This window comes from Echeneis naucrates, chromosome 13 (genome assembly GCF_900963305.1).
Source record: "Echeneis naucrates chromosome 13, fEcheNa1.1, whole genome shotgun sequence".
Taxonomy (NCBI): domain Eukaryota; kingdom Metazoa; phylum Chordata; class Actinopteri; order Carangiformes; family Echeneidae; genus Echeneis; species Echeneis naucrates.
In genome coordinates this window covers 10431927-10452645 of record NC_042523.1, presented here as the reverse complement: position 1 = coordinate 10452645, position 20719 = coordinate 10431927, and the positions used below count along the sequence as shown (strand labels likewise).

At 37.2% G+C, this 20719-nt stretch overlaps 1 protein-coding gene across 3 annotated transcripts in view; it reads left to right on the top strand.

Annotated features, from left to right (window-relative positions):
• The window catches only part of ncam1b (neural cell adhesion molecule 1b), a 69214-nt gene that overhangs the window by 34654 nt on the left and 13841 nt on the right, over positions 1-20719 (top strand). For 2 of the 3 annotated variants that reach the window (XM_029516844.1, XM_029516846.1), the window contains exons 7-13: positions 2243-2403; positions 4731-4873; positions 17002-17152; positions 17371-17558; positions 17849-17945; positions 18924-19097; positions 19857-19985. In XM_029516844.1, the coding sequence (XP_029372704.1) occupies positions 2243-2403; positions 4731-4873; positions 17002-17152; positions 17371-17558; positions 17849-17945; positions 18924-19097; positions 19857-19985 (1043 nt within the window). Of the gene's footprint in view, positions 1-2242; positions 2404-4730; positions 4874-13531; positions 13562-17001; positions 17153-17370; positions 17559-17848; positions 17946-18923; positions 19098-19856; positions 19986-20719 lie in introns of all 3 variants that reach the window. The other variant, XM_029516845.1, reaches the window with a different exon arrangement.

Below are 20719 nucleotides of genomic sequence, written 5' to 3'. Positions count from 1 at the left end.
AACAGAGTAACAAAAAAAGTTGAAAGACTAATGAGGCAGGTAAAATCCAATATGAGCTATTTCGGCTGGCAGTGTGCACGCGCGCGCACACACACACATTGTGTTACAGTCTTGATTGCAAATTGGATATCGACTGAAATGCCAATTTCAATCATGATCTCTTGATTTCAAAGACTGAAGATTGAAAACAAACGTGGAATTGAGGATGTAGCCACCCCCCCAATTTCATGTCCCGCAGGCATGGGAAGAAAAAAAAAAAAACAACATACAAACAACATAAGTGTGGTGAACATTACATCAACATAACATCCTCTAACTTAAATCTGCCGCCAGCCAATTTCACTTCTCTCCTGAGAATTGTCAACAACTACAGCTTTTAAGCTTTGTTACACCCGTCTAGCTTACTCTGTAGGCAACACCACAAATATGGAAGAACATCTTCACAGGCATCATGTAGAAGTAGACATAACCACGAGTTTACACAGTCAACTCTTCATCATCATTTACAAGTAAATTCCCACAAAATTTAACTCGCAGAAAAGTAACTCTCTGTAGCAAAGTTTTAGCATCAGGCATTGAACCTTATTTGGTGGTGGAAAATCCTTTAAGAATTTGGGTGTGTAATTTGCATACTGGAACCATGCTATGAAATGCCCAGCAGGTCGCATCTCAGACAAATTATTGTTACGTAATATTGTTAATAAATCATTAGAATTTGACGTTAAGGCATCACTGTGGTACACTGCAAACAAATGGTGATTATATCACTCATGACACTGTGCAGACTATTAAATGAAATAATAAAAAAATTTGTTATCATGGCATAAAACCAATTATAGTAAACTAGATTACACTAGTGTAAAAATGGCAAAGCCATCTGTCCTAAAAGTATCAAAAACAAAGAGTAAGCACCACATCGAATGGCTTTGCGATCTAAAACGTGTGCGTGTGTATGCATATTTATGCATCTTAAAAATAAACCAGCCTTTCTCCTTCATCCTCACACTTGCTTATGTATGGTTTTTTGAGAGAGAGAGAGATATCGTTTATTTATTTGGGTCTTACATATTAATTAAACATTAAATTCATTATAGCCTGTTATTCTTCCATATCATCAAGGTTGGTGAAGCTGTCTATAACAGGATTGCATAAAGTGTATTTTACTCATTACTGATTACACATAGTGACTATAGTTCCCATCAGGGAATATTAAGGAAGTCAGAGCTTTTGGAAAGAGGAGGGGATGATGTTTGTCTGTTGGCTTTTACATGCAAATATTGAAGACAGACAGTAAGTATACAGTAACACACCACAAATAATTTGCTATAGGTTAGGGGCCAAAGCTTTTGGTGCACAGTTGGGTCAGATACTATTTTACCACTGACTTGTTAATTGAAATAGGATACATAGGTAGTAAACATAATGAAACCTTAAGCGTAGTGTCATCAAGGGCTACATTACACTGTGAAAATGAATATAACCATTGATAGAGTCCTGCTTTGTTAAAGCACCCCTGTTTAGCTTGTTGCCAAGACAGCAGTCAGCTTTGTAGAATGCATAGACTTGGGGGTGCTTGGGTACAAAGTACAAAGACACCATGTGCATCTGCTGGTCTTCATATATTGTTTGATCCACTGAGTCATTTTCAATACTTGTCTAGTTAGACAGCACCAACATCTTGTTGAAAGCTCTATTTAAATAAAAAACGAATTGCATTCAGGGGTCAAATGACATTTGCTCTTTTGCATATTTGGCACAACTGACAAAAAATGTCTACTTAACTATGACCAAAAAAAAAAAAAAAAAAAAAAAAAAAAAAATATATATATATATATATATATATATATATATATATATATATATATATATATATATATATACATACAGTATATATATATATATATATATATGACAACATTTTAAATTGCCTCTAAGTGCCAAATGTCAAGTCTTTAAACAAAAAAATATCATCCCTCCCAGTTTTTGAATGCATTTTGTGCTTTGGGATTCTCAGTTTACTCTTTCTTCATAACTGCACTTCATTACTTCTTCATCTCTTGTTCTTTCTCACACTAATTCATCTAGAAATTCCTGCATGTTTTCCTATTCTCTAAGGGTCATGTTTCAGAAACAGTTCATCTTTTTGAAGAACAGTATCCTGTTAATGTGGTGCAGTTGAAAAATTATGTTTGAAAATGTTTTGATAGATTTAAATAATCTTTGAGTCTTGTGTTTTCCACAGGGACACAATGGTTCTCGAGGCAGGAGAGAAATATAGCTTTAACGAAGATGGCTCGGAAATGACAATAATGGATGTTACCAAGCTGGATGAAGGAGAGTACACTTGTATTGCCAAGAACAAGGCTGGGGAAAGCGAGCAGGAGCTCAGTCTAAGAGTGTTTGGTAAGGAGAGTTGTTTTACATACATACATGAATATAAGTGACAATTTGAAATGTTCCAAGTGTGTGGGAATGAAGTACAAGAGTATGTGGGTGGGCAGAAACCATGCTATGGTTGTGTTTCTTTTGAAGAAATGCGAGATGAGGTGTTTCGATGTAGGTTGTGTTGTTTCATGTAAGGACAGAGCCTCAGGTTGAGCTCACCTGAACTCTTTGAATACTGTTACCTTGTATCACACTAGGTGGTTCCTGCCATTGTTTTGTTGTATAACACCAACCATAAATTCAGTCACACTCAGATATCAGTTCATGTCTTCATGCTAGTTACATTTGTATTAACAGATGCAGTTTATTTTCCCAAGCAAAACAAGTGGCAAAGTTCTGGTTCTTTAGAGCTCACAGAGTAAACAAATTACTAGAGACAGCTTTCATACCACATTGTTTACTTTTTTTAGGAAAATTGCCTCATTATAATGAGGATTTGCCCTCTCTAAATGTCAGTGGGACAAGCTGTAATTATGTTTTTCCCTTTCAAATTTCCTTTTAAAATGTGTTTTCAATTTTTGGCCTCAAAGCTGACAGTTTTTTTTAATATATTTATATATATATATATATATATATATATATATATATATATATATATATATATATATATATATAAACAATAAACATTGGCCAGAGTTAGCTCTGTACCATCAGCAAAACAGTCTCATAAGTGATTAAAAAGTTGTTAAATTGTGATTGGGCAATAAGAATAAGAATTATTAGACAGCTTTTCCCCCCTGAATCTCACCTGTGAGATATTTGCATGTGAAAACAGAAATACAGACATGTCACAATTTAATAATGAAACCTGTTTATGTTTTGAGAGGGCAAAACTAAATGGGGAAACACTGAAATTAGACAGGTGAATTATTTTATTTCCTGAACTAAGAACATATTCTGCATCAAACGCTATGAAGAAAAGTATATTTGTCTATAAGCCTGAGGCTGGATTCCTCTCTAATTCAAACATGAATAAAATTGGATTTTAGAGCCATTTTGCACCTAGAAAATTATTAAAATACAAAATACCTCACTTGGTGATACGCATCAACAATGTGGTTACTGATTGACAAACTCCTGGCCACTCGGGCTGGAAAATCATTAGATTTGATAATCATACTAAAAAATAATAAAACAAATGGAGTGATATTTATACACATTTCTGATATACATAATTTACAGCATCTATCACTGATTAACATTCATTACAAACCAGTGTAATGAATGACTTCAATGCATTCAAGCCAAGCAAAAGAGCAGAACACAACAGGCTACACTGGTGCGTCACAATGTCACCACAGGCCCGTGATCAGCAGCAGTAGTAGGCTAGGCATCGATGTGCCAAATGTTAGCTGGTAAATGTGAACCTCCGACTGTAACACAAATGTGACTGAACTAGCTTCCCCTGTTGTAATAAAGCAGCTGAAATAATTGACAGGACATAAGAAATTAATTCCACGGTGGTGAAGACATTCCGCTATTGAAGATTGCATAAAGTTCAGGTTTCAGTGCATTGCCAAAAGTGCCAGAGAAGAGCCGAAAAAAGTGTTCCAGTGTTTTAAGGACAAAATCTGGATCATGGTTTACATTGCTGACACAGCTTTTATCTAAACCTCGCAGTTCTGTGTTCTGGTTCTTTAGCCCTGGCTGTTATTAAACTGCCGCATGGTCAAAATGTCAGAAATAACAAAACAACATTGTTTTCTTTGTTCATCTAATAATTTTTTGTGGTGTCAATAGCATTTCACTACAAGGTTGCAGTTTTATTAATTCTTAATATTTTCAATTCCATTTCTATTGAAGAGACGTGCATTTTGCAAAGCCATAGTGTGCATTCATCCTTCATGGAGTGGAATAAAAAAACATGAGAGCATAAGGTAATGCACTTCCTTGTACTTCAGAAGAAGCAGTTGAAATTGCTTCGCTCTGCTCATGTCACAGTTGTGGCGCCCTGCTGTTCAGGTTAGCGCAGGTGTACTTTAATTTGACAGTTTGCTCAAATGTAAGCCAAAAAAATGAAGACAGGCCCTTTTGAGAAAGATCCACATCTATCTCAGAAGGGCTGGATCCACACATGGCTATTAGAACTTTGGGGACTGGGGAAGCTTAAATACAGTTTTGCTGCCATAAAAATCCCCCTCACCTGTCAAGTCACTGAGCCTCATCCTCTCTTTGAACTCATCCCAAATGCACAGAGTTGCTCTTATTGTATGTGTGCTGCCAAGCCACCTGTTTGTCTTGTTATGCTCATGCAGATGTGACGACTATGCATTTGTGTTTTACAGTCAAACCTAAGATCACATACATCGTAAACCAGAGCACATCAGAGATGCAGGAGCAGGTAACTCTGACTTGTGAGGCTTCAGGTGATCCAACTCCCACCATCAATTGGAGCTATGGTGAGCGTGTCTTCACTGAAGGAGAACAGGTAAAATATTAAAGAGGGTATGGGTGACGGTGGTAGCCAAATAACTGAATCTTGGGAACATAATTTTAGTCCTTAAGACCCAGTGTCCTGTGTTCTTCCTTTTGGACCTAATGAACCACCCATCCAATCTGCATACTTGCTCTTACATAAAACCACTTCGTGCTGTGTATGTGTAAAGAAAGAGAAACCATGATAGATGTTGGTAGGACATAGTCTGGTGATGGAGAAGGCTTACTAAAAAAATTAATTCACAGCATCATTATTATTATTATTATTATTATTATATATTTTATCTTTACATCACCACTAAATTTGGGAATTTGTGATTAATTTTGAAGCTTCTATTGACTGATATCAGCTAATCTCATGCATCATTTCTTGTTACAAAAAAAACCTACATTTATTGTTTTCATTTTCTTAAACTATACTTCATAAGGCATCAGTATGTGTGGTGTGGAACTGGTACACTGACTCCTAACCATCCTGAACCAACGCAAACTTGCAAGACACTGGTGTTTCAGGGAGAACAATTGAATAGCTTAAACCTAAATTCAAGAAGTATATTGATGTGCAGTTTCCTTGTGAAAAAAAACTTTGACAAGGTCCTGCCTCATCCCTTCCCCTAAATTAGCAGTCCTGTTGAGGCGACTCTGTGGATTTCTTGTAATTAGCTCAGTGATATTCAGCCAATAATGAGAAGTACACCAAGACTTCACTTGAGTTTTCCCAAATGTCAAGAAAATCTGCATCAGAAACGCAATTATAAGATTCCCAAAATAAGTACTTAATTTGAGGCAATAATTAAACTTTGCTGCTTCTTATTGTATTTGCTAGAATGAGCACTTGAATGATCAAGTGTTTATTTAGCATTTTCAATCACTATTGCCACTATTCTGATCACGCCAGTGATTGAAAGTTGTTTTTTTTGGTTTTTTTTATGTTTTCAGTTTTATTAGTGGATGTTCTTCTGCTTTCTTTTAAGTTTGTTTCAGCACTGCATTGGTTAAGAACTAGCTTTTTACCTTCCATTACATCCTTGATACCCCTGTATGCTCTTGTGGTAACATATGCTATAATATTTCATGTGAAACCTATCAAAAACAATGCGTACTTGATTGGTATTCTCATTCACCTACCGCCCACATGGGCTGGTTTTCCAAGCTCTTGGTGTCTTGCAACAGTTACCAGGTAATGACAAGGAAAATGCTTGAGAGATCTACTGTAGCTAGGTCGTGGAAGTATTCTGGAGCCAGTACATTACATGCACTACATTTTCTTCCTACAGGCACATCTAAACAGGATCTATCAGGTATGAAATCCGCGTGGCACAGAAATGTACTGGAGTAGTGTTGCATAGTATGCCTCCAGATTCGACAAAACCCCCACTGAATCAAATAATCCCTTTTACTGAAAATTTCCCAGCTGTTTCCTGAAAACCCCAAGGAATGACCTCATCAGAGTTCATGAAATTGATTTGACTACTGCATGCTTTCCAAGTATAGCCTGAAACCTTCACTGATCTTGTGATACAAAGTATATGGAGCTTATCTCATAAGATCAGATGAAAATGTGGTCGATAACGTAATGATAGGAAAACACCATTTCTGTGTCGCTGTTGCCTCATCATTTCAAACTTTCCATCACAGCATGAGATGGCCTGGATTCAAGCCCAGCTATGTCTGTCTACCATCGCCATAATTCTGTTGTCTAACATTAATGTTGATGTCGCCTGAAAATTTGAGTAAAAAAAGAGCTCTGCCTCAAACTTATCTTTTGAGTATCCAACAGCCAAAGCCTGCAGACTAAATAGTGTTTGAGAGATACTGATCATAAACACAGCTGGTGGAAAAGTGGCTTTACTGACATGAATTCAAAACTGCAGGTAGAATGCTCTGTGACATATAGGAGTAAAAAAAACAGCCTGCCATCAAAACCATAGGGTTGAATGTTAGATATTCAAAAGTAGATTTTGAGTGGAGCTTCAAAAGTGCAAAACATGCTACCACCATATAGCATCTAAAAAACAGGCCATTTTTTTTGAGGGGGACACTCAGTGCACACAGAGACCCAGTTAGAGTTTATATCTCATTCTTATTATCTAGTGTCTTTTTTTTTTTTTTTTTGCAAAACTCCTCTCTCAATTGTTGTAGCTCAACATCCTCTTCTGTCAGTGACACCCCAGCTTCCCAGCTTCATAAAGCTGTCACAAAGGATGAGGGAACTCATCAGAGCAGAAGACGAAGAGCTCTACATCCCACAGTTTCACCATGAAATGTTACAAAAGACATTGCTCCGCTCTGCCTGTTAAGATTAACTCTGCAGGTGAGAGCTGCAGACTTGTTCTTATCAATAAAAAAAAAAAAAGTAATGAAACCCAGGAAACTACAGATTACAGGACCCACCCTTTTTCTACATTGTGTAGTCACTGACATGATGCACCATGACATGTCACGCGGTACATGTCATGTGACGCACAGCCATGCTGCAGTGGCAGTGTGTTTTGCACTTCAGTCTGTAGTATGCTGCGTGGTCTGTGGCATCTCTTCTTTAAAGTAATGATTAGCAGCCTTACTTAATCACTGTTAATTAAGAGTAGACAGATTGTCCATATTCTAGTCTTATCATTCTGATTATCAGCTGAGGAAATTATTTCCAATGCAGGGGCTTTAAGGAATGCAGGAGAAATGGCTGCTAATTATTTAATTGTCCTGTTCTGTTTGATCATTTGATGTCTGTCTATCTGTCATGTTGTAATCATTATAACAACAGTATTTCATCTAGAATTGGTGTGACAAGTTAGACAACATTCATTTGGGGTGGACATGGTTAATTGAAAAAAGAAAAGTGCAGCTGTCATTACACTTAAATTGCTGTACAATCTTAAAGGCATGTTAAGGGCAGGATTGGTCAGAAAACCAGTACAGATCTGTACTGTGCCGTTTCAGATGTGTGGTGATAATGAATAGATGGAATTCATTAGGTGTTTATTGGAATGTGTTTTGGCTTTCTTTGTCTTTGGCTCCTGAGCACCGCAGCTCTTCAGTCTTAGCAAGATCACAAGGTTTGAGTGAGAGTCTCCTATTCGTTGTTGCGCTTTTTAGATGAATAGACACAGTTTATATTAGTGGGCCAACATAGCTCAATAGTTTCTTGATATAGCTTAGGACTATGACTCTTACTCACCCAGCCACCCTGGCTATTCACTGAGCCTCATCTCCACAACAGCAAATAAACTATTTTTATCATTTGTACCATTATTAAAATGAAGAAGTCACAACTGCTTACATCAGTTGTTACACAGAGAAAGAGGGAGCAGGAGAGTGGGAGGAGATACTGAAATAATCAGTCACTGCAGAAGGAACTAGTAGATCTGAACAGCATGTAAACAACAGAAGCAAGTGGAACAGAGAGACAAGACATTAATTGCAGCACAGCAATAAAAGACTGGTTAAAAAAATAAATAAAGAGGTTCTGTCCACTGAAACTCTACAGGGCTTTTAATTTTGAATGGTTACAGTAGATGTTGAGTTTGTAAAAAATGTTATGCAGCAATTTCATCACAGGAACAATTGGGTTGTGGATCCCAGAAGATGGTGGTGTACTATGAGAGAAACAAAGTAAGGAAGATACTCTGCCAGCAATCCCTTCACAAGCAAAATAAAAAAGCTGACAGCTAACTGGCATGTTTGGCAGTTTTATCAGATGATGTGATGTTTATAAAACTACAGAGCAGCATCTTAGAGATTGCCTGGAAGTTTACATGCTGTCTTAAAGTCACGTTATGAGTCACTTTTTCATACTTGCTCTGTTGTCTGAGAGCAGAAACAGAAATATGTCTAATTGAGAACAGCTTTACTGGAAATTTCACTGGATTGAAATACTGTATGTGATCAGAGAGTAGGCAAGAAGCAGACTGATAAAGGGCTGCAACTAGCTGGCAAGTTTTTTTCTTGTTTGAGGAGCTCTGGCTATGTAATTTGTGTAGAAACCTGTGATAGTATGTAGTAGGGATAAGCCAGTAAACCACTATTCACATCTGTTCAACCATCAACATTATCTATACCCATATTCATATTTGTAAGGGGTGGGACCTAAACCAGAAGTGGGCGTGGTTTATACAAAAGCTGTATTTTTAAGCCTGAAATTGATATGGGTTGATCAGACATTTCTATTTTTATTGTAAGCCTCAATATATTTTTTATTTACAGCCTAATTTGTATCACAGCAAGCCGACAGGAAACAAACCTGACCCGGTGAAGAAACACAGAATGAGAAATGGGCTGCATGCTGCCCTGTCCTGTCGCACAAGCACCATTTCTGTTACGAATTAGATTTTTTCCCCATAACCCCATAAAGTGGGGCCCATTTGAAACGTCTGGGTTATAAAAAGCTATTTTAAAATGATGATGTAGTAGTGTGGATGTAGCCTAACTTTTTATCACTATTAGGTCAAATGATGATCTTACCGGGGACTCCATCAGGTAGTTGTAAATATCGATGTTTGTCACCTCCGGCCACTCAGTTTGATCATTTCTCAATAAAAAATAAGGCAACCAGAAGGGACAAGGAGAAAGATATGTGAGGTTTTCATTGTACCGTTTTTTCTTTGGTACAGCTAGCGTGTTAAAATAATCATCTGGCATGTTGAAATAATGATTTAAACTCACTACCGGGCAGTGCTTTTTAAATTGTGCCTCCGATTGTTTTCCCCTCCGGTGGGCGTGGCTTTCGGAGTATGACCCGTTGCACTCTGTCCTATTACAGGACGCCCTGAGGAGGCTTTTCCTTCAGCTCGAGCGCAGAGATTGACTCGTATGGTACTTGTACTCATCACAATTGCTATATCCGTACTGGATACTCATTTCAGCCAGATTATCTGGCTAAACCCTAATATATAGCACTCCATTTGATAACAAATGTCAATAGTTTATAGCTGTGCCTGAAATTCTGCATAGGAGAAGAGGATCATCAGAGGTGCGTGATAAATGCCTGATTAGATGCAATATTCCTGGTTTTAGAAAGATGCTGCTCTGCTCCAACGGTATAAGACACTGAATTGCAACCTTACAGATATACACTGACATCTTGGTAAAAAAAATAATTTCTTCATCTTTTTTCTGCAGTAATATCATGGTATCTCTGTTATACACTGGATCAATTAAGAGTTTGTATTTGAGATGGACTAAAAAGTCTTTCAATAGTATAAAAACTTCCTAACGTTAATGCTGTTTCAGATGTCCTTGCTCTTAAAAGCCGGAAAATAGCCTTGAACAAACAGTTGTTTACAGTTTAATAAAAGGTGCCCTGTGGAAAAAACAAAGTTTAGAGATTTTTTTCAGATGCTACTCAGTAATCATGTAAGAGACAAAGACATTTTATATTATATTATTAAAATCTATTCCCCTTTTTTATATATTGCTTCCATTTAGTTGTGGTTCTGGATTTTAGGGGTTAACATGAGGACTGAATAAAATCTTTAGTGTCAGAAGACAAAGGCATTGTCTGATAACTGTGTAAAAAAAATGCACAATGTGAGGATTGAAGGAGATTACTGTACCATACAATAGAAAAGCTGTTGTACTGTGCCTACAAAAGGATAAAAAAAAAGTATGTAAAAAAAAAAAAAAAAAAAAATGGTTGTACACTCGTGGGTGTATGCTGGCTTATAGTTACAATTCAAATTCTAATTAGTACTTATCAGAGAATAGTTTTGTTTTTGTTTGTACATCAATTAAAGTTAAGTGTTTAAATTTTATTTTTAAACTTTCACCAACGTAATGTGTGGTATCTGGTCGTTTCAGTCCTTTGAATGTATTCACTGAATCGCACTAGATAAGTGTGTCTTTTTATGAAATGAAAATGTAAATCAAGTATTTATCCATGCTTTGTACATTATCTACATAATGAATGTTTTGCTTATTTGAATGCATATTAAACATTCTGCTTGATGCTGGGATTTTTAAGCTGTAATTATCTGAAAATATTTCAATAATACAGGGAGAAGTTATGGTCAAATAAGACTAATGTACAACTTGAAAGCAGAACAAAGTTTGCAGTCGCTTAGTGATAGCACTTTATGTCTGCAATCTGTGTGCTTGTAAAATTGAAAAGGAACTAAATTTCAAATTTAAGGACACAAATCGGCTTCTAAGGCCTGCTCTATGTAATTTCCAGATTTTCAATTAGAAATTAAGAGAAATTAATGGTTATTTTATTTGTAATGGGATGCTTACAGAAAATTTGTAATTAATGCTGTATGGCATCAGTGTAGGCGGGGCTTCGTGACATGCTGCCATCATTGCATGCCAGAACAGAGACCATTGTTTTCTCAAAACACAAAAGGCTGCTCATTTAAAGCAGCACTGCTCGTGGGGTGAAGTATGGGTTCCCCCCCGACCCCCCCCCACCGGAATCCCTTTTCGATGATGCACTGGCACAGGCCCCAAGGCTCAGCAATTAATGACACAGGATGATGACAATATGCATTCCCATTAGTTTCAGTCAGGCATTCCCCAGTAAATAAAACGCAGCCAGGGTTCAGTGCATTTATGTATTTAGTCTATTTGTGTTAGCGTCTCCTCTCTCTGCATTGGCCTCTTCATGCTGACATTACAATTCATATCAGAACAAAGAGCAAGGGAAATTCTCGATAGAATGAGATGACAATGGGGTGGAAAAATGATAAGTCCGTAAGGAACCGTCACCATGTTGTCCTACGCTTTGGCTAGGAGACACGAATGCTCTACGGTGTCTATAGTTTTGCTTGTTGACATCTGCTGCTGTTCATCATCTTTTTGTCTGAAACAATGGCCTGTCACAGTTATTACAGTTATAGTTGCAAGCTCACTTTCTGTAGTGGCAATACTGCAGATGAGCGTGGTGACGTTACAGACCATTAGTTTGCCTGTTTTAACTGGGCTACCACTCATTCCCAGCATGCTGGCGGTATGCAGCCAACTGCTGTTTGTAATGACGTACAGTGCTCCCTGTCTGTTGCTGCGACAGTAAAGGACTTAAGACTGCTGTTAAAAACGTAGTGAAATTACACTCATACAGTATTTCTTTTTTCCAATTAGTTTTTTAGTCTCCTCTGTTTACCGTCCTCATTGTGCTGTCATTCTAAAAGGTGAATTGGATATATCAGTGATATAAACCACTTGAATTCAAACAAGCCATATGTTTGTTGTGTTAGTAAGAAGCCTCCAGCATTGATTATCAGAGGATAATACAGGGGCTTGATTCACTGTTTTGACCTACAATTATTCCAGCAGATTGATTCCATTTTTTTAACATGTTCTTCCTGTTGCACCTGATGAAATAGCTGTTTATCATTTCGCTTGTTATGCTTCAGTACCTTTTCACTATCTGGGCCATCACATTTCATCATCACGGTTAACATTCCTCCTCAGCATCATGAAATACATAGAGCATGCTTTCCAAAAAGCTTTTTGTAGTGTAGAGCTGGGCTTTACCATGTCACTGGTTTATCATTAACTTAAACTGGGAAGGGTTTTTTACTGTATTCAGTAGAGTGGGAGATGTGATAATTAATGAGCAGAGACACTATGGATAATAATTCTTATTTATTTCTCCCCAAGTAGCTCTCAACATGAAAAAAAATGTACTGAGATATGCTTTGTGTGTTTTCACAAATAATATACTGATACTGAATATGATTTACTATAGTTAAAATGACACAAGACACACGAGATCTGAACTAATACTGGCATAATTAATTAATATTAATTAATTAATATTAAAATCATACAGTTTTGGTCAGTTAGTGAATCCTTGCTATTATACAAAAATGAAAAAAATTGAAAGCAAATGTGTCATTCACTCACAAACATCCACTCACAAAGCTTTTTTTTTTTTTTTTACAAGTTTTTACACTTACAAGTTTTGTCCATCTTATGGAGTACTACCAAAGTATAACAATGGAGAAAAAAGTAAACAGAATATACCCTGCAAAATTACTAACTTAACATGGGCCACCTGCAGGAAGATTTATTTCCAGGTCTCCAAGAGAGTGGAAACCAGCAATCAAATTACTTATTTTAAAACTGCCATTGTTTATTGAGAAACCCAGCAAGTGTTGTTCAATGACTTGATCCTCTAAGGGAACAGGAAGGGCTTTTTATATGCATCGCTAAAGACAACAGGGAGAGTAAATTCTATTTTATTGACTTTTATCCACTCATCATTGCTTCAAGCCAAAAAAAAAAAAAAATGGATTGAGAGTCGATAATTGCTGTAGAACTTTTATTTAACAGGCTGACATATAATGAAGTCACTTTCTTCTGATAAACCAATAACCATTTTATCTGTAAGCAAATATACTATCATGAAGCCAATGGACCTACTTCTTTTAGGCTGAGAAGCAGAACAGAAAAAGAACAGGCCAAACATTTACCTTAAAAAGTAAAACTTACTGTCATGCAATATGCTTCTTGGTAACATAAAGCTAAGGCCATACCCCTTATTATCTCTGAGGAGCCTTTGTAAAATCAGACAGAAAGCTCAGATACTAAGGGTGCACAGAAAATAAATTGTGGTTATTTAATGTATGCACTGTGCAGAATCCCAGCTTTGTCTGGCTAAGGATTACTCTCTAAGAATTGCTTTGGCTGTTTGTTGTTCTGTCTCTGTCCTCTACAGGCATCATGGACTCGACCAGAACAGCATAAGGTATTCTAAATGCATGACTTTTTCCTACACCTATCCATCTTTCATGTCGGGAGAGTCTAATTCAATTTAGGATGGATGCAGATCAGAATCTTGATCAAATAAGGGTTAGGGAAAGTATGAACCCTCAAAATGTGGTAATCCAATATGTCTCTTTGTCTTACGTGTTTGCTTTCTATCTAATCTTAACAAACTGTAGCCTGTTTTTTTTTTCTTTCTCTCCAGACCTATAACTTAGCTGCAGCTCATACAAGACACCTGCCTGTTCAAATATGATTTGTAAAATGACTTTTATGGATTGAAAACCTTAACACGTTAAATACAGTTTGTCAGCCTGATTACCATCAATGTCATTTTTTTTATAACTTCAGCAGGTATTTTTGATATAAGAAAACAGTTTACTGTAGTTCTAAATCTGTGACAAAGATGACTAAAGTTGCCCAAAAGAGAAAATAAAACTTGTCGTGCTGCAGCCCAGAATATCAGTGGCATTTTTTTTTCCTGAAAGAAAGTGAAAACTGGAAATGAAAGCGCTGCCCACATAAGCCTCTCTCCAACTTCTTTCACTACTGAATATGTGTTTTACATATGTGAGAAAATTGGTGAGAAATACCTCTTTTTTGGCTCCAATATTAGTGCTGAGTGCAGCATACTGGAGGATAGAGCTGGTAGACTCATTTTCTGGCTTTTAGATTAACAGAAATTTCTTCTCTCACAAAGTATGTCATCCATCATCCCAGATGCAAGATCCTACATTAGGGTTGCCATTGTTATTTATACTTTCATACCATTTGAAAAGAAATTCATATATATTTTTAGACCATTTGGTTACACAACCAAAAGTAGCAGTGCTATTTTATTTCCAAATTACTGGGAGCATTGCTCATAAAGTGAATTAGTCTTTTCCTTTTACTCTTTTCTGTGATCTTTTTGAGAATTTTTTTTCTTCTTAATTATTTCCAACAGGCAGTAAATATTGACAGCTGATAAGCATTCATTAATGGCACCTGTGATTAAACAAACTTTGGAAAGAAAAATCTTATCACTCACTCCAGGAGGTGAGGGAAAACCTCCCCGAAGAGGCACAGGCTGACAGTAATTACTAGATTTGTGTAAAAGTGTGATTTACATGTGACTACACAAAACTTTCTGGTGCATCAGCTTTAAGAAGCTGTAGGTTTCCAATACACTCTTAGTTATTAAGTGACAGTAAAATGCATACTTTTGAAATTTACATTTATGATACGCAGACTGTACTAAAATTTGGCAACTGAACAGGCATAGTGCATTCATCAACCTGTTTTGTTTTGTTAAATGGCATCCTTTTTCTTGCATGAACCATATTTACTTAGTCAAATTACATTTTGACTGCATACATGCAGCACATCTGAGTTTTCAGGCTGTGAGTTCATTATTTTACATTGAAGGATCAGGGGATGATTTTCACTTTGACATTAAAATATGGCCTTACAGTCCACTTGCAATATTAATTGATCAGTCTGTCTTTCTGCAAGACATCCCGTTATATACCACAGAGCGGAAAGTATGGGCACGTAGCAGTAAGAGCATGTTGAGCATGTTTGTTGCAAATTTTCAGGCAGGATATTGTTGACTTAACGGGCTGCTGGAAAAGGTACACATGTTAACGGTGACAGTTAAGATATAGTGAGACATGAGAGTATTCCCAGTTTTGTGGTGCAATGTTGAGCTGGTTCGTGAGCTACGAAATTTGTTCAATGTATTAGAGGAGCTTACGTCTAAAAGTCTTATTTTTCTAGTTCATGTTGTGTTTTCACACAGATACAAAAAGAGGTTTTATTTACGTTTGTAAGAGGCAGCAGAGCCAAAAACATCAAAAACAATTTCCAATAGATGGCTACTCTAGTGCAAGATGCATTAATAATGAGATTCAGTCATGAAACATTAATGAATTGTACTTTAACGTTGCAGTGAACATGTAATTTTCTTCTGGTACTGTAGATAATGATATTAATTACAGCTCCCTGAAAAATTGCCATGTGTAGTTGTGTGGCTTTGTTGCCATTTTAATACCACAAAGTTAAAAAGGAGCCAAATTTGAGGCTCACTGACTGAGACTTCATGGTTGTACATTGTGTGACATGTTGCACAGATGGAAGAGTCAGAAGCACTACCACAGGGGTCAAGAGAGAACACTCTCTGCACGGGGGTCAGAATAAAAGGGTAGTGTGTTATGTAAGTGTCTCCCTGGTCTTGCTACCCGCTATGCATAATGAATGCCCCAGACATGCTTTGTCTATTGAATTTGAATACAAACTAATGAGGGTTTCTCTTACATTGCTTCACAGACTGGGCCCTAATTCAGTATGTGTAAAAGCAACCAGGCCTTGCTTTGCCTCTGTCTTGGATCAAAGCCACCAAGGCAACCAAATTCGAGGCTTAGAGAGTTTCAGTTATGCAGCGGCTTGTGGGAGCAATTCTCAAAAACACCATGGATTACTCTATGAAAAAGTAGAGTATAAAAAGACTTACATGTGTAATATCTAATAATTTACTTTTGAATTGGCTTAACACAGATTTACTGATTTCAACTACACAGCAGCACCATTTTCTGTCCTATTAGCAGCCAAAATAAACCATAACTTGAGGTTCACCCAACTCATTTGTGAGGAAAAATTATTTTTGCCTGATGAATAATTTCGAATAGTCCAGTGGGGAAATTTTTGATTAAAAGGGAGAAACATCTCCAGTCTGTCTGATACTTAACACCCCATTAGCTGAGTGTCAGCAGACAACAATAATCGCAAAAACACAGCGTTACTAACCCTGGAGGTGAGAAAACTACTTTAATTGGATGTTGTAACTGCATATCAAGTTAATGAAACCAGGTATCTTGTGAGGACGACGGTCATTTACTCATCTAATTAGCCAGCTGTCTATTGTTTTTTCCCATGATTCCTAAACTATGAGACTTGGCATTTGCTACGTGTATTCACAGTGCATTTTACACTAGATGCAATCAACTTATATATTTCACTAAAAATATTGTGTAGAATGACACTCAGTCACATGTCCTCAGTGTAAAAGTGCAAGTGTGGCATATAAGGTAATGCTCTGTCTAGTCTCGTGCATCAGCATATTCATTGTTAGGCCTTCGTTTGAAACACTCCACACAGTTTCTAGTGCCTTCTGTCATCAATTATTGAAAAGCTCCCCCGTGCTGTCAACTGTGTCCTTACGTTTCCATGTCTTCACAGAGCAGAATGTGCCTTCCTCATGAATGTAATATCTCTGCTCATCAAAGGAACATTTTATGAAGCTTTTTTTTCCAGGTCAAATGTCCCTCTTCTCAATGTGCTTAGTTGATGTAAATGTGCAATATGGTTACGAAAAATAACTGATAAATGGTAATGGTAAATGGTTTGTTTTGTTTTCAAACGAAGCTATTTTCTGCTCCTATTTAGAGCCTGGATGGAAATGTGGTAACGAGGAGTGATGCCCGCGTGTCCTCCCTCACTCTGAAGTATGTCAAGTACACAGACGCGGGGCAGTATCTCTGCACAGCACGCAGTGCCATTGGGGAGGATAATCAGCCAGCACACCTGGAGGTTCGCTGTAAGTATTTCCTTCATAACAGAAGCATTTAGGCCTAAAACATTTTCACAGTCTATTAAAAGTGACTTCAAGTCAACATAGATGAAAAAAGTATTTCCTGATCAGAATGGAAGCTATAACTCAATGTTTCCACAGTCCTAATTCCAGGAACTACCGAAACCACAAAATCAAAAATACTTTGGCAGAAATTTTCCATCAACTGTATGTTTCATTTCTAGATTCCCCTAAGATACAAGGTGCAGTGGCTGTGTATACCTGGGAAAGGAACGCAGTGAATATCAGCTGTGAGGTGAATGCTCATCCCAACGATGTATCCATTGTTTGGCTCAGAGATGGACTGCAGCTCCCCAACTCGAACACCACCAACATCAAGATCTTCAGAACTCCATCAGCCAGCTACCTGCAGGTACACGAGATCACAATGTACTCTCTAGAAAATAAAAGTGCACTCAAACACACGTGCACCGTGTATATCATCAAGATTTCATGGCCATAAACTTCAAGTGAAGGGTTTTCTTTCAGCTTATCTGATGAATAATTCAGCAGGAGGAGAGCTCACAGCAAATAAAAATAGGCTACTCTAATGGACAAACAAAAAGGTCACCTTCAGAGTATTTGACACATAGGTTTGTTCGTCTGCTTTGGTACACTGCCCTTCATATATTTGCCGCTTTCTTTTTTATTTTCCTCCTCTAGATAACCCCAGAATCTGAAAATGACTTTGGAAGCTATAACTGTACTGCCTCCAACGAGATGGGCACAGAGTCCAAGGAGTTTCTGCTCATCCAGGCCGGTCAGTGATGATACTGTGATTTAAGTCCTTTTTCATTGTGTATTTATGTTTGCATCTGTTTTTTCAGCCTGATCAAATTTTGAAGGCATTCTGTTGGTATAAGTAAATTTTACTGTATGTCATGGCCCCAGGCTTTAAGAAAAGATTTTTCACCCATATTCAAAACAAAATGGACCCAAACAATATGAGATTACACACACTGCTGTTTGCTTAAATAGATGATGAAGTGAGACTGAAAAAAACAAATGCAGGCAACATAAGACAGTTTAACTTTACTTCCCTCTGGTTGTTTATGAAATGCAGTAGATCTGAGCTTTTTATTTCATGCAATGCAGAAATGTACAATAGTACATATCATTGCACACATTCAGTTTCACTGTGTGTAAACAGTTTAACCTCTGTGACTCCAGCTTACTGACAGACTGACTGTATATTACAATCAGTATATAGTCATTAGCTAAATGGAAGCAAGAGCAGAAGCATCGTGCCACGATCTCAAATAAATTAAAAATGATTCAATCCACAAATGTGTTCACATCAGTGTGCACGTATTTTGCCACTAGTAATACAGAGAGTGAGAGAGTAGTGGTGTCAGAACCAAAATGAGGTTGTTCTGACCAGCTGTCGGTCTTTCCACGTGGTCTTCCCATTTTCTTCAGCACTAAATATTAAGGATACTTATGTGAAAATGTTCTTATTTTCTTCGTGCAGTTATTAAAGGCAGATGTTGGATCAGTTACTTCAATCAGTTTTTAGAGCAGCATTTAAATGTTTTCCCACCTAGATTTTTTCTTAAATAATGCAATACTCAACGCAAGAGAAATGGTTTTACTGTCATATTTGATTTCTTACTCAGACAAAACCATGTTTTAAAAGTCATTTGGAGCCATTAAGAGCATGAGCTTATTGTAAAACTGACAGTATGCTGCAAGATATCAGGTTTTGGTGTAATGACACTACATTGCCTCCCTTTACCAGATGTGCCATCAGCACCATCCATCAGTGAGGTGAGACCCTTCCCCACCACAGCACAGATCCAGTTTGAGGAGCCTGAGTCGACTGGAGGGGTTCCTGTGCTGAATTACAGAGTGGAGTGGAGGACACAGCACAGGGGCAGCTGGCTGCACAAACTCTTCGAGGTTGAAGATGATGGTGAGAATACAAGTTTCAACTAAAATTATAATTTGGGAAATTGGATTTTCTTTTAGCTCTCTTCTTTTCCTTGTTTTTTTGTTCTTTGGGGTAGGGGGATCATGTCCGGTAAGAATAAAATTATTAGAAATTTTTGTTTTGCCATGTTTTCCTTTGCACATGTGAAATGGCATGGCATACTGTGTTTTCCTGCATACAGTATTCATAAAAGTAGAAAACTAGTCATTGCATTAAACGCTCATTAAATTTATTTATTTTTCGATAATATGGGATTTTGTGATAATTTCTCTATGGAGATAAATATTATGTTAAAAAGGTGTTTAAAAGCAACTGATTTCAAAAATGTAAGATACAGATATTGTATAGTGCTTGTTATACAAAAGAGAAACTATGAATATAAATAACAAAAACATAAGATGGAACTTTAATTTATATTTTTAACAAAAAAAAAGGCAAGATTAATAATATTTGCCACTTATTCTGAATAACAAAATTCTATAAACATAGTGGCTAGGGAACAGCTGCCAGTTACCGCTGTGTATGGTTTTAGACCTTTTAGACTATCTCTAAATAGATTAATCTGTTGTTTAAATATTGTTGGAATGAAATGAGAATTGCTCTAATCACTGTGTACTTGCAATGGAATCAATTATGAATGTGTTGTTGGAACAGAGGATGTGTTTGTTTTACCTCTAATCAAAATGATCAAAGTGTTCACAGCGGGAATTGATATTTGCCACCTCTGATATATTGTAACAGGCTTCATCAGTGAGCTGACTATCACAGGCCTGAAGCCAGACACCAGCTACGAGGTAAAGTTGTCAGCCATCAACGGCAAGGGTGAAGGTGAAAGCAGTCCTGCAGAGTTATTCAAGACAGAGGCTGTCCGTAAGTGGAATAATCTGCACACTGTACAGCACACCACTGAGCACCGATCAGACCTTTCTCACCTCTGCTAACACAAACAAATTACCTGAGCCTCCTTTGTCTTGGTGTAAGGAGTGCTCATCTGTTCCGTTACAGATGTAAAAACTCATTGAACAATAGAGTTTGTTGCCTGCTGGACAGCAATACACAAGTGAGCACTAGAAAGGTTTGACGGTGTCACAAAAGCTTACAGTTTCTTTTCAGTCAAGCTTTTCTTTGTACTGAAATAAAACTAACAATTGGAACTAACTGACATGTTGGGGATGTAAATTAAAATCTAAATCCTACCAGGCAGTGTTGGTGGTGGAGCGGTTTGAACACATGCCATGTAATTGCAGCATCCAGGGTTCAACTCGAGCCCAGGACCTTTGCAGCAGGTCATTTCCCTCTCTCTACCTGTTTCCTGTTGGCCTCTCTGCAAATTACAGTTGGAAATAAAGGCTTTGAAAAGCCCCCCCCAAAAATTAATCTTTGAAATCTAAAACTCACTGACCTCCTTGTTGTGCTGACTTCGATTTCAAGGGTAGGCATTAAAAATTAAGGGAACATTTTTATCATCAAGTCCAAGTGGTTTAATGTCATTGCCATTATCCACATGGAACTGCCCTATGATTTCATCACATAGTTCACACTTGAATCTAATCATGATTATTTTAAATCCACAGTCCTTTATTAGCCTTTTTGTGCAGACCATG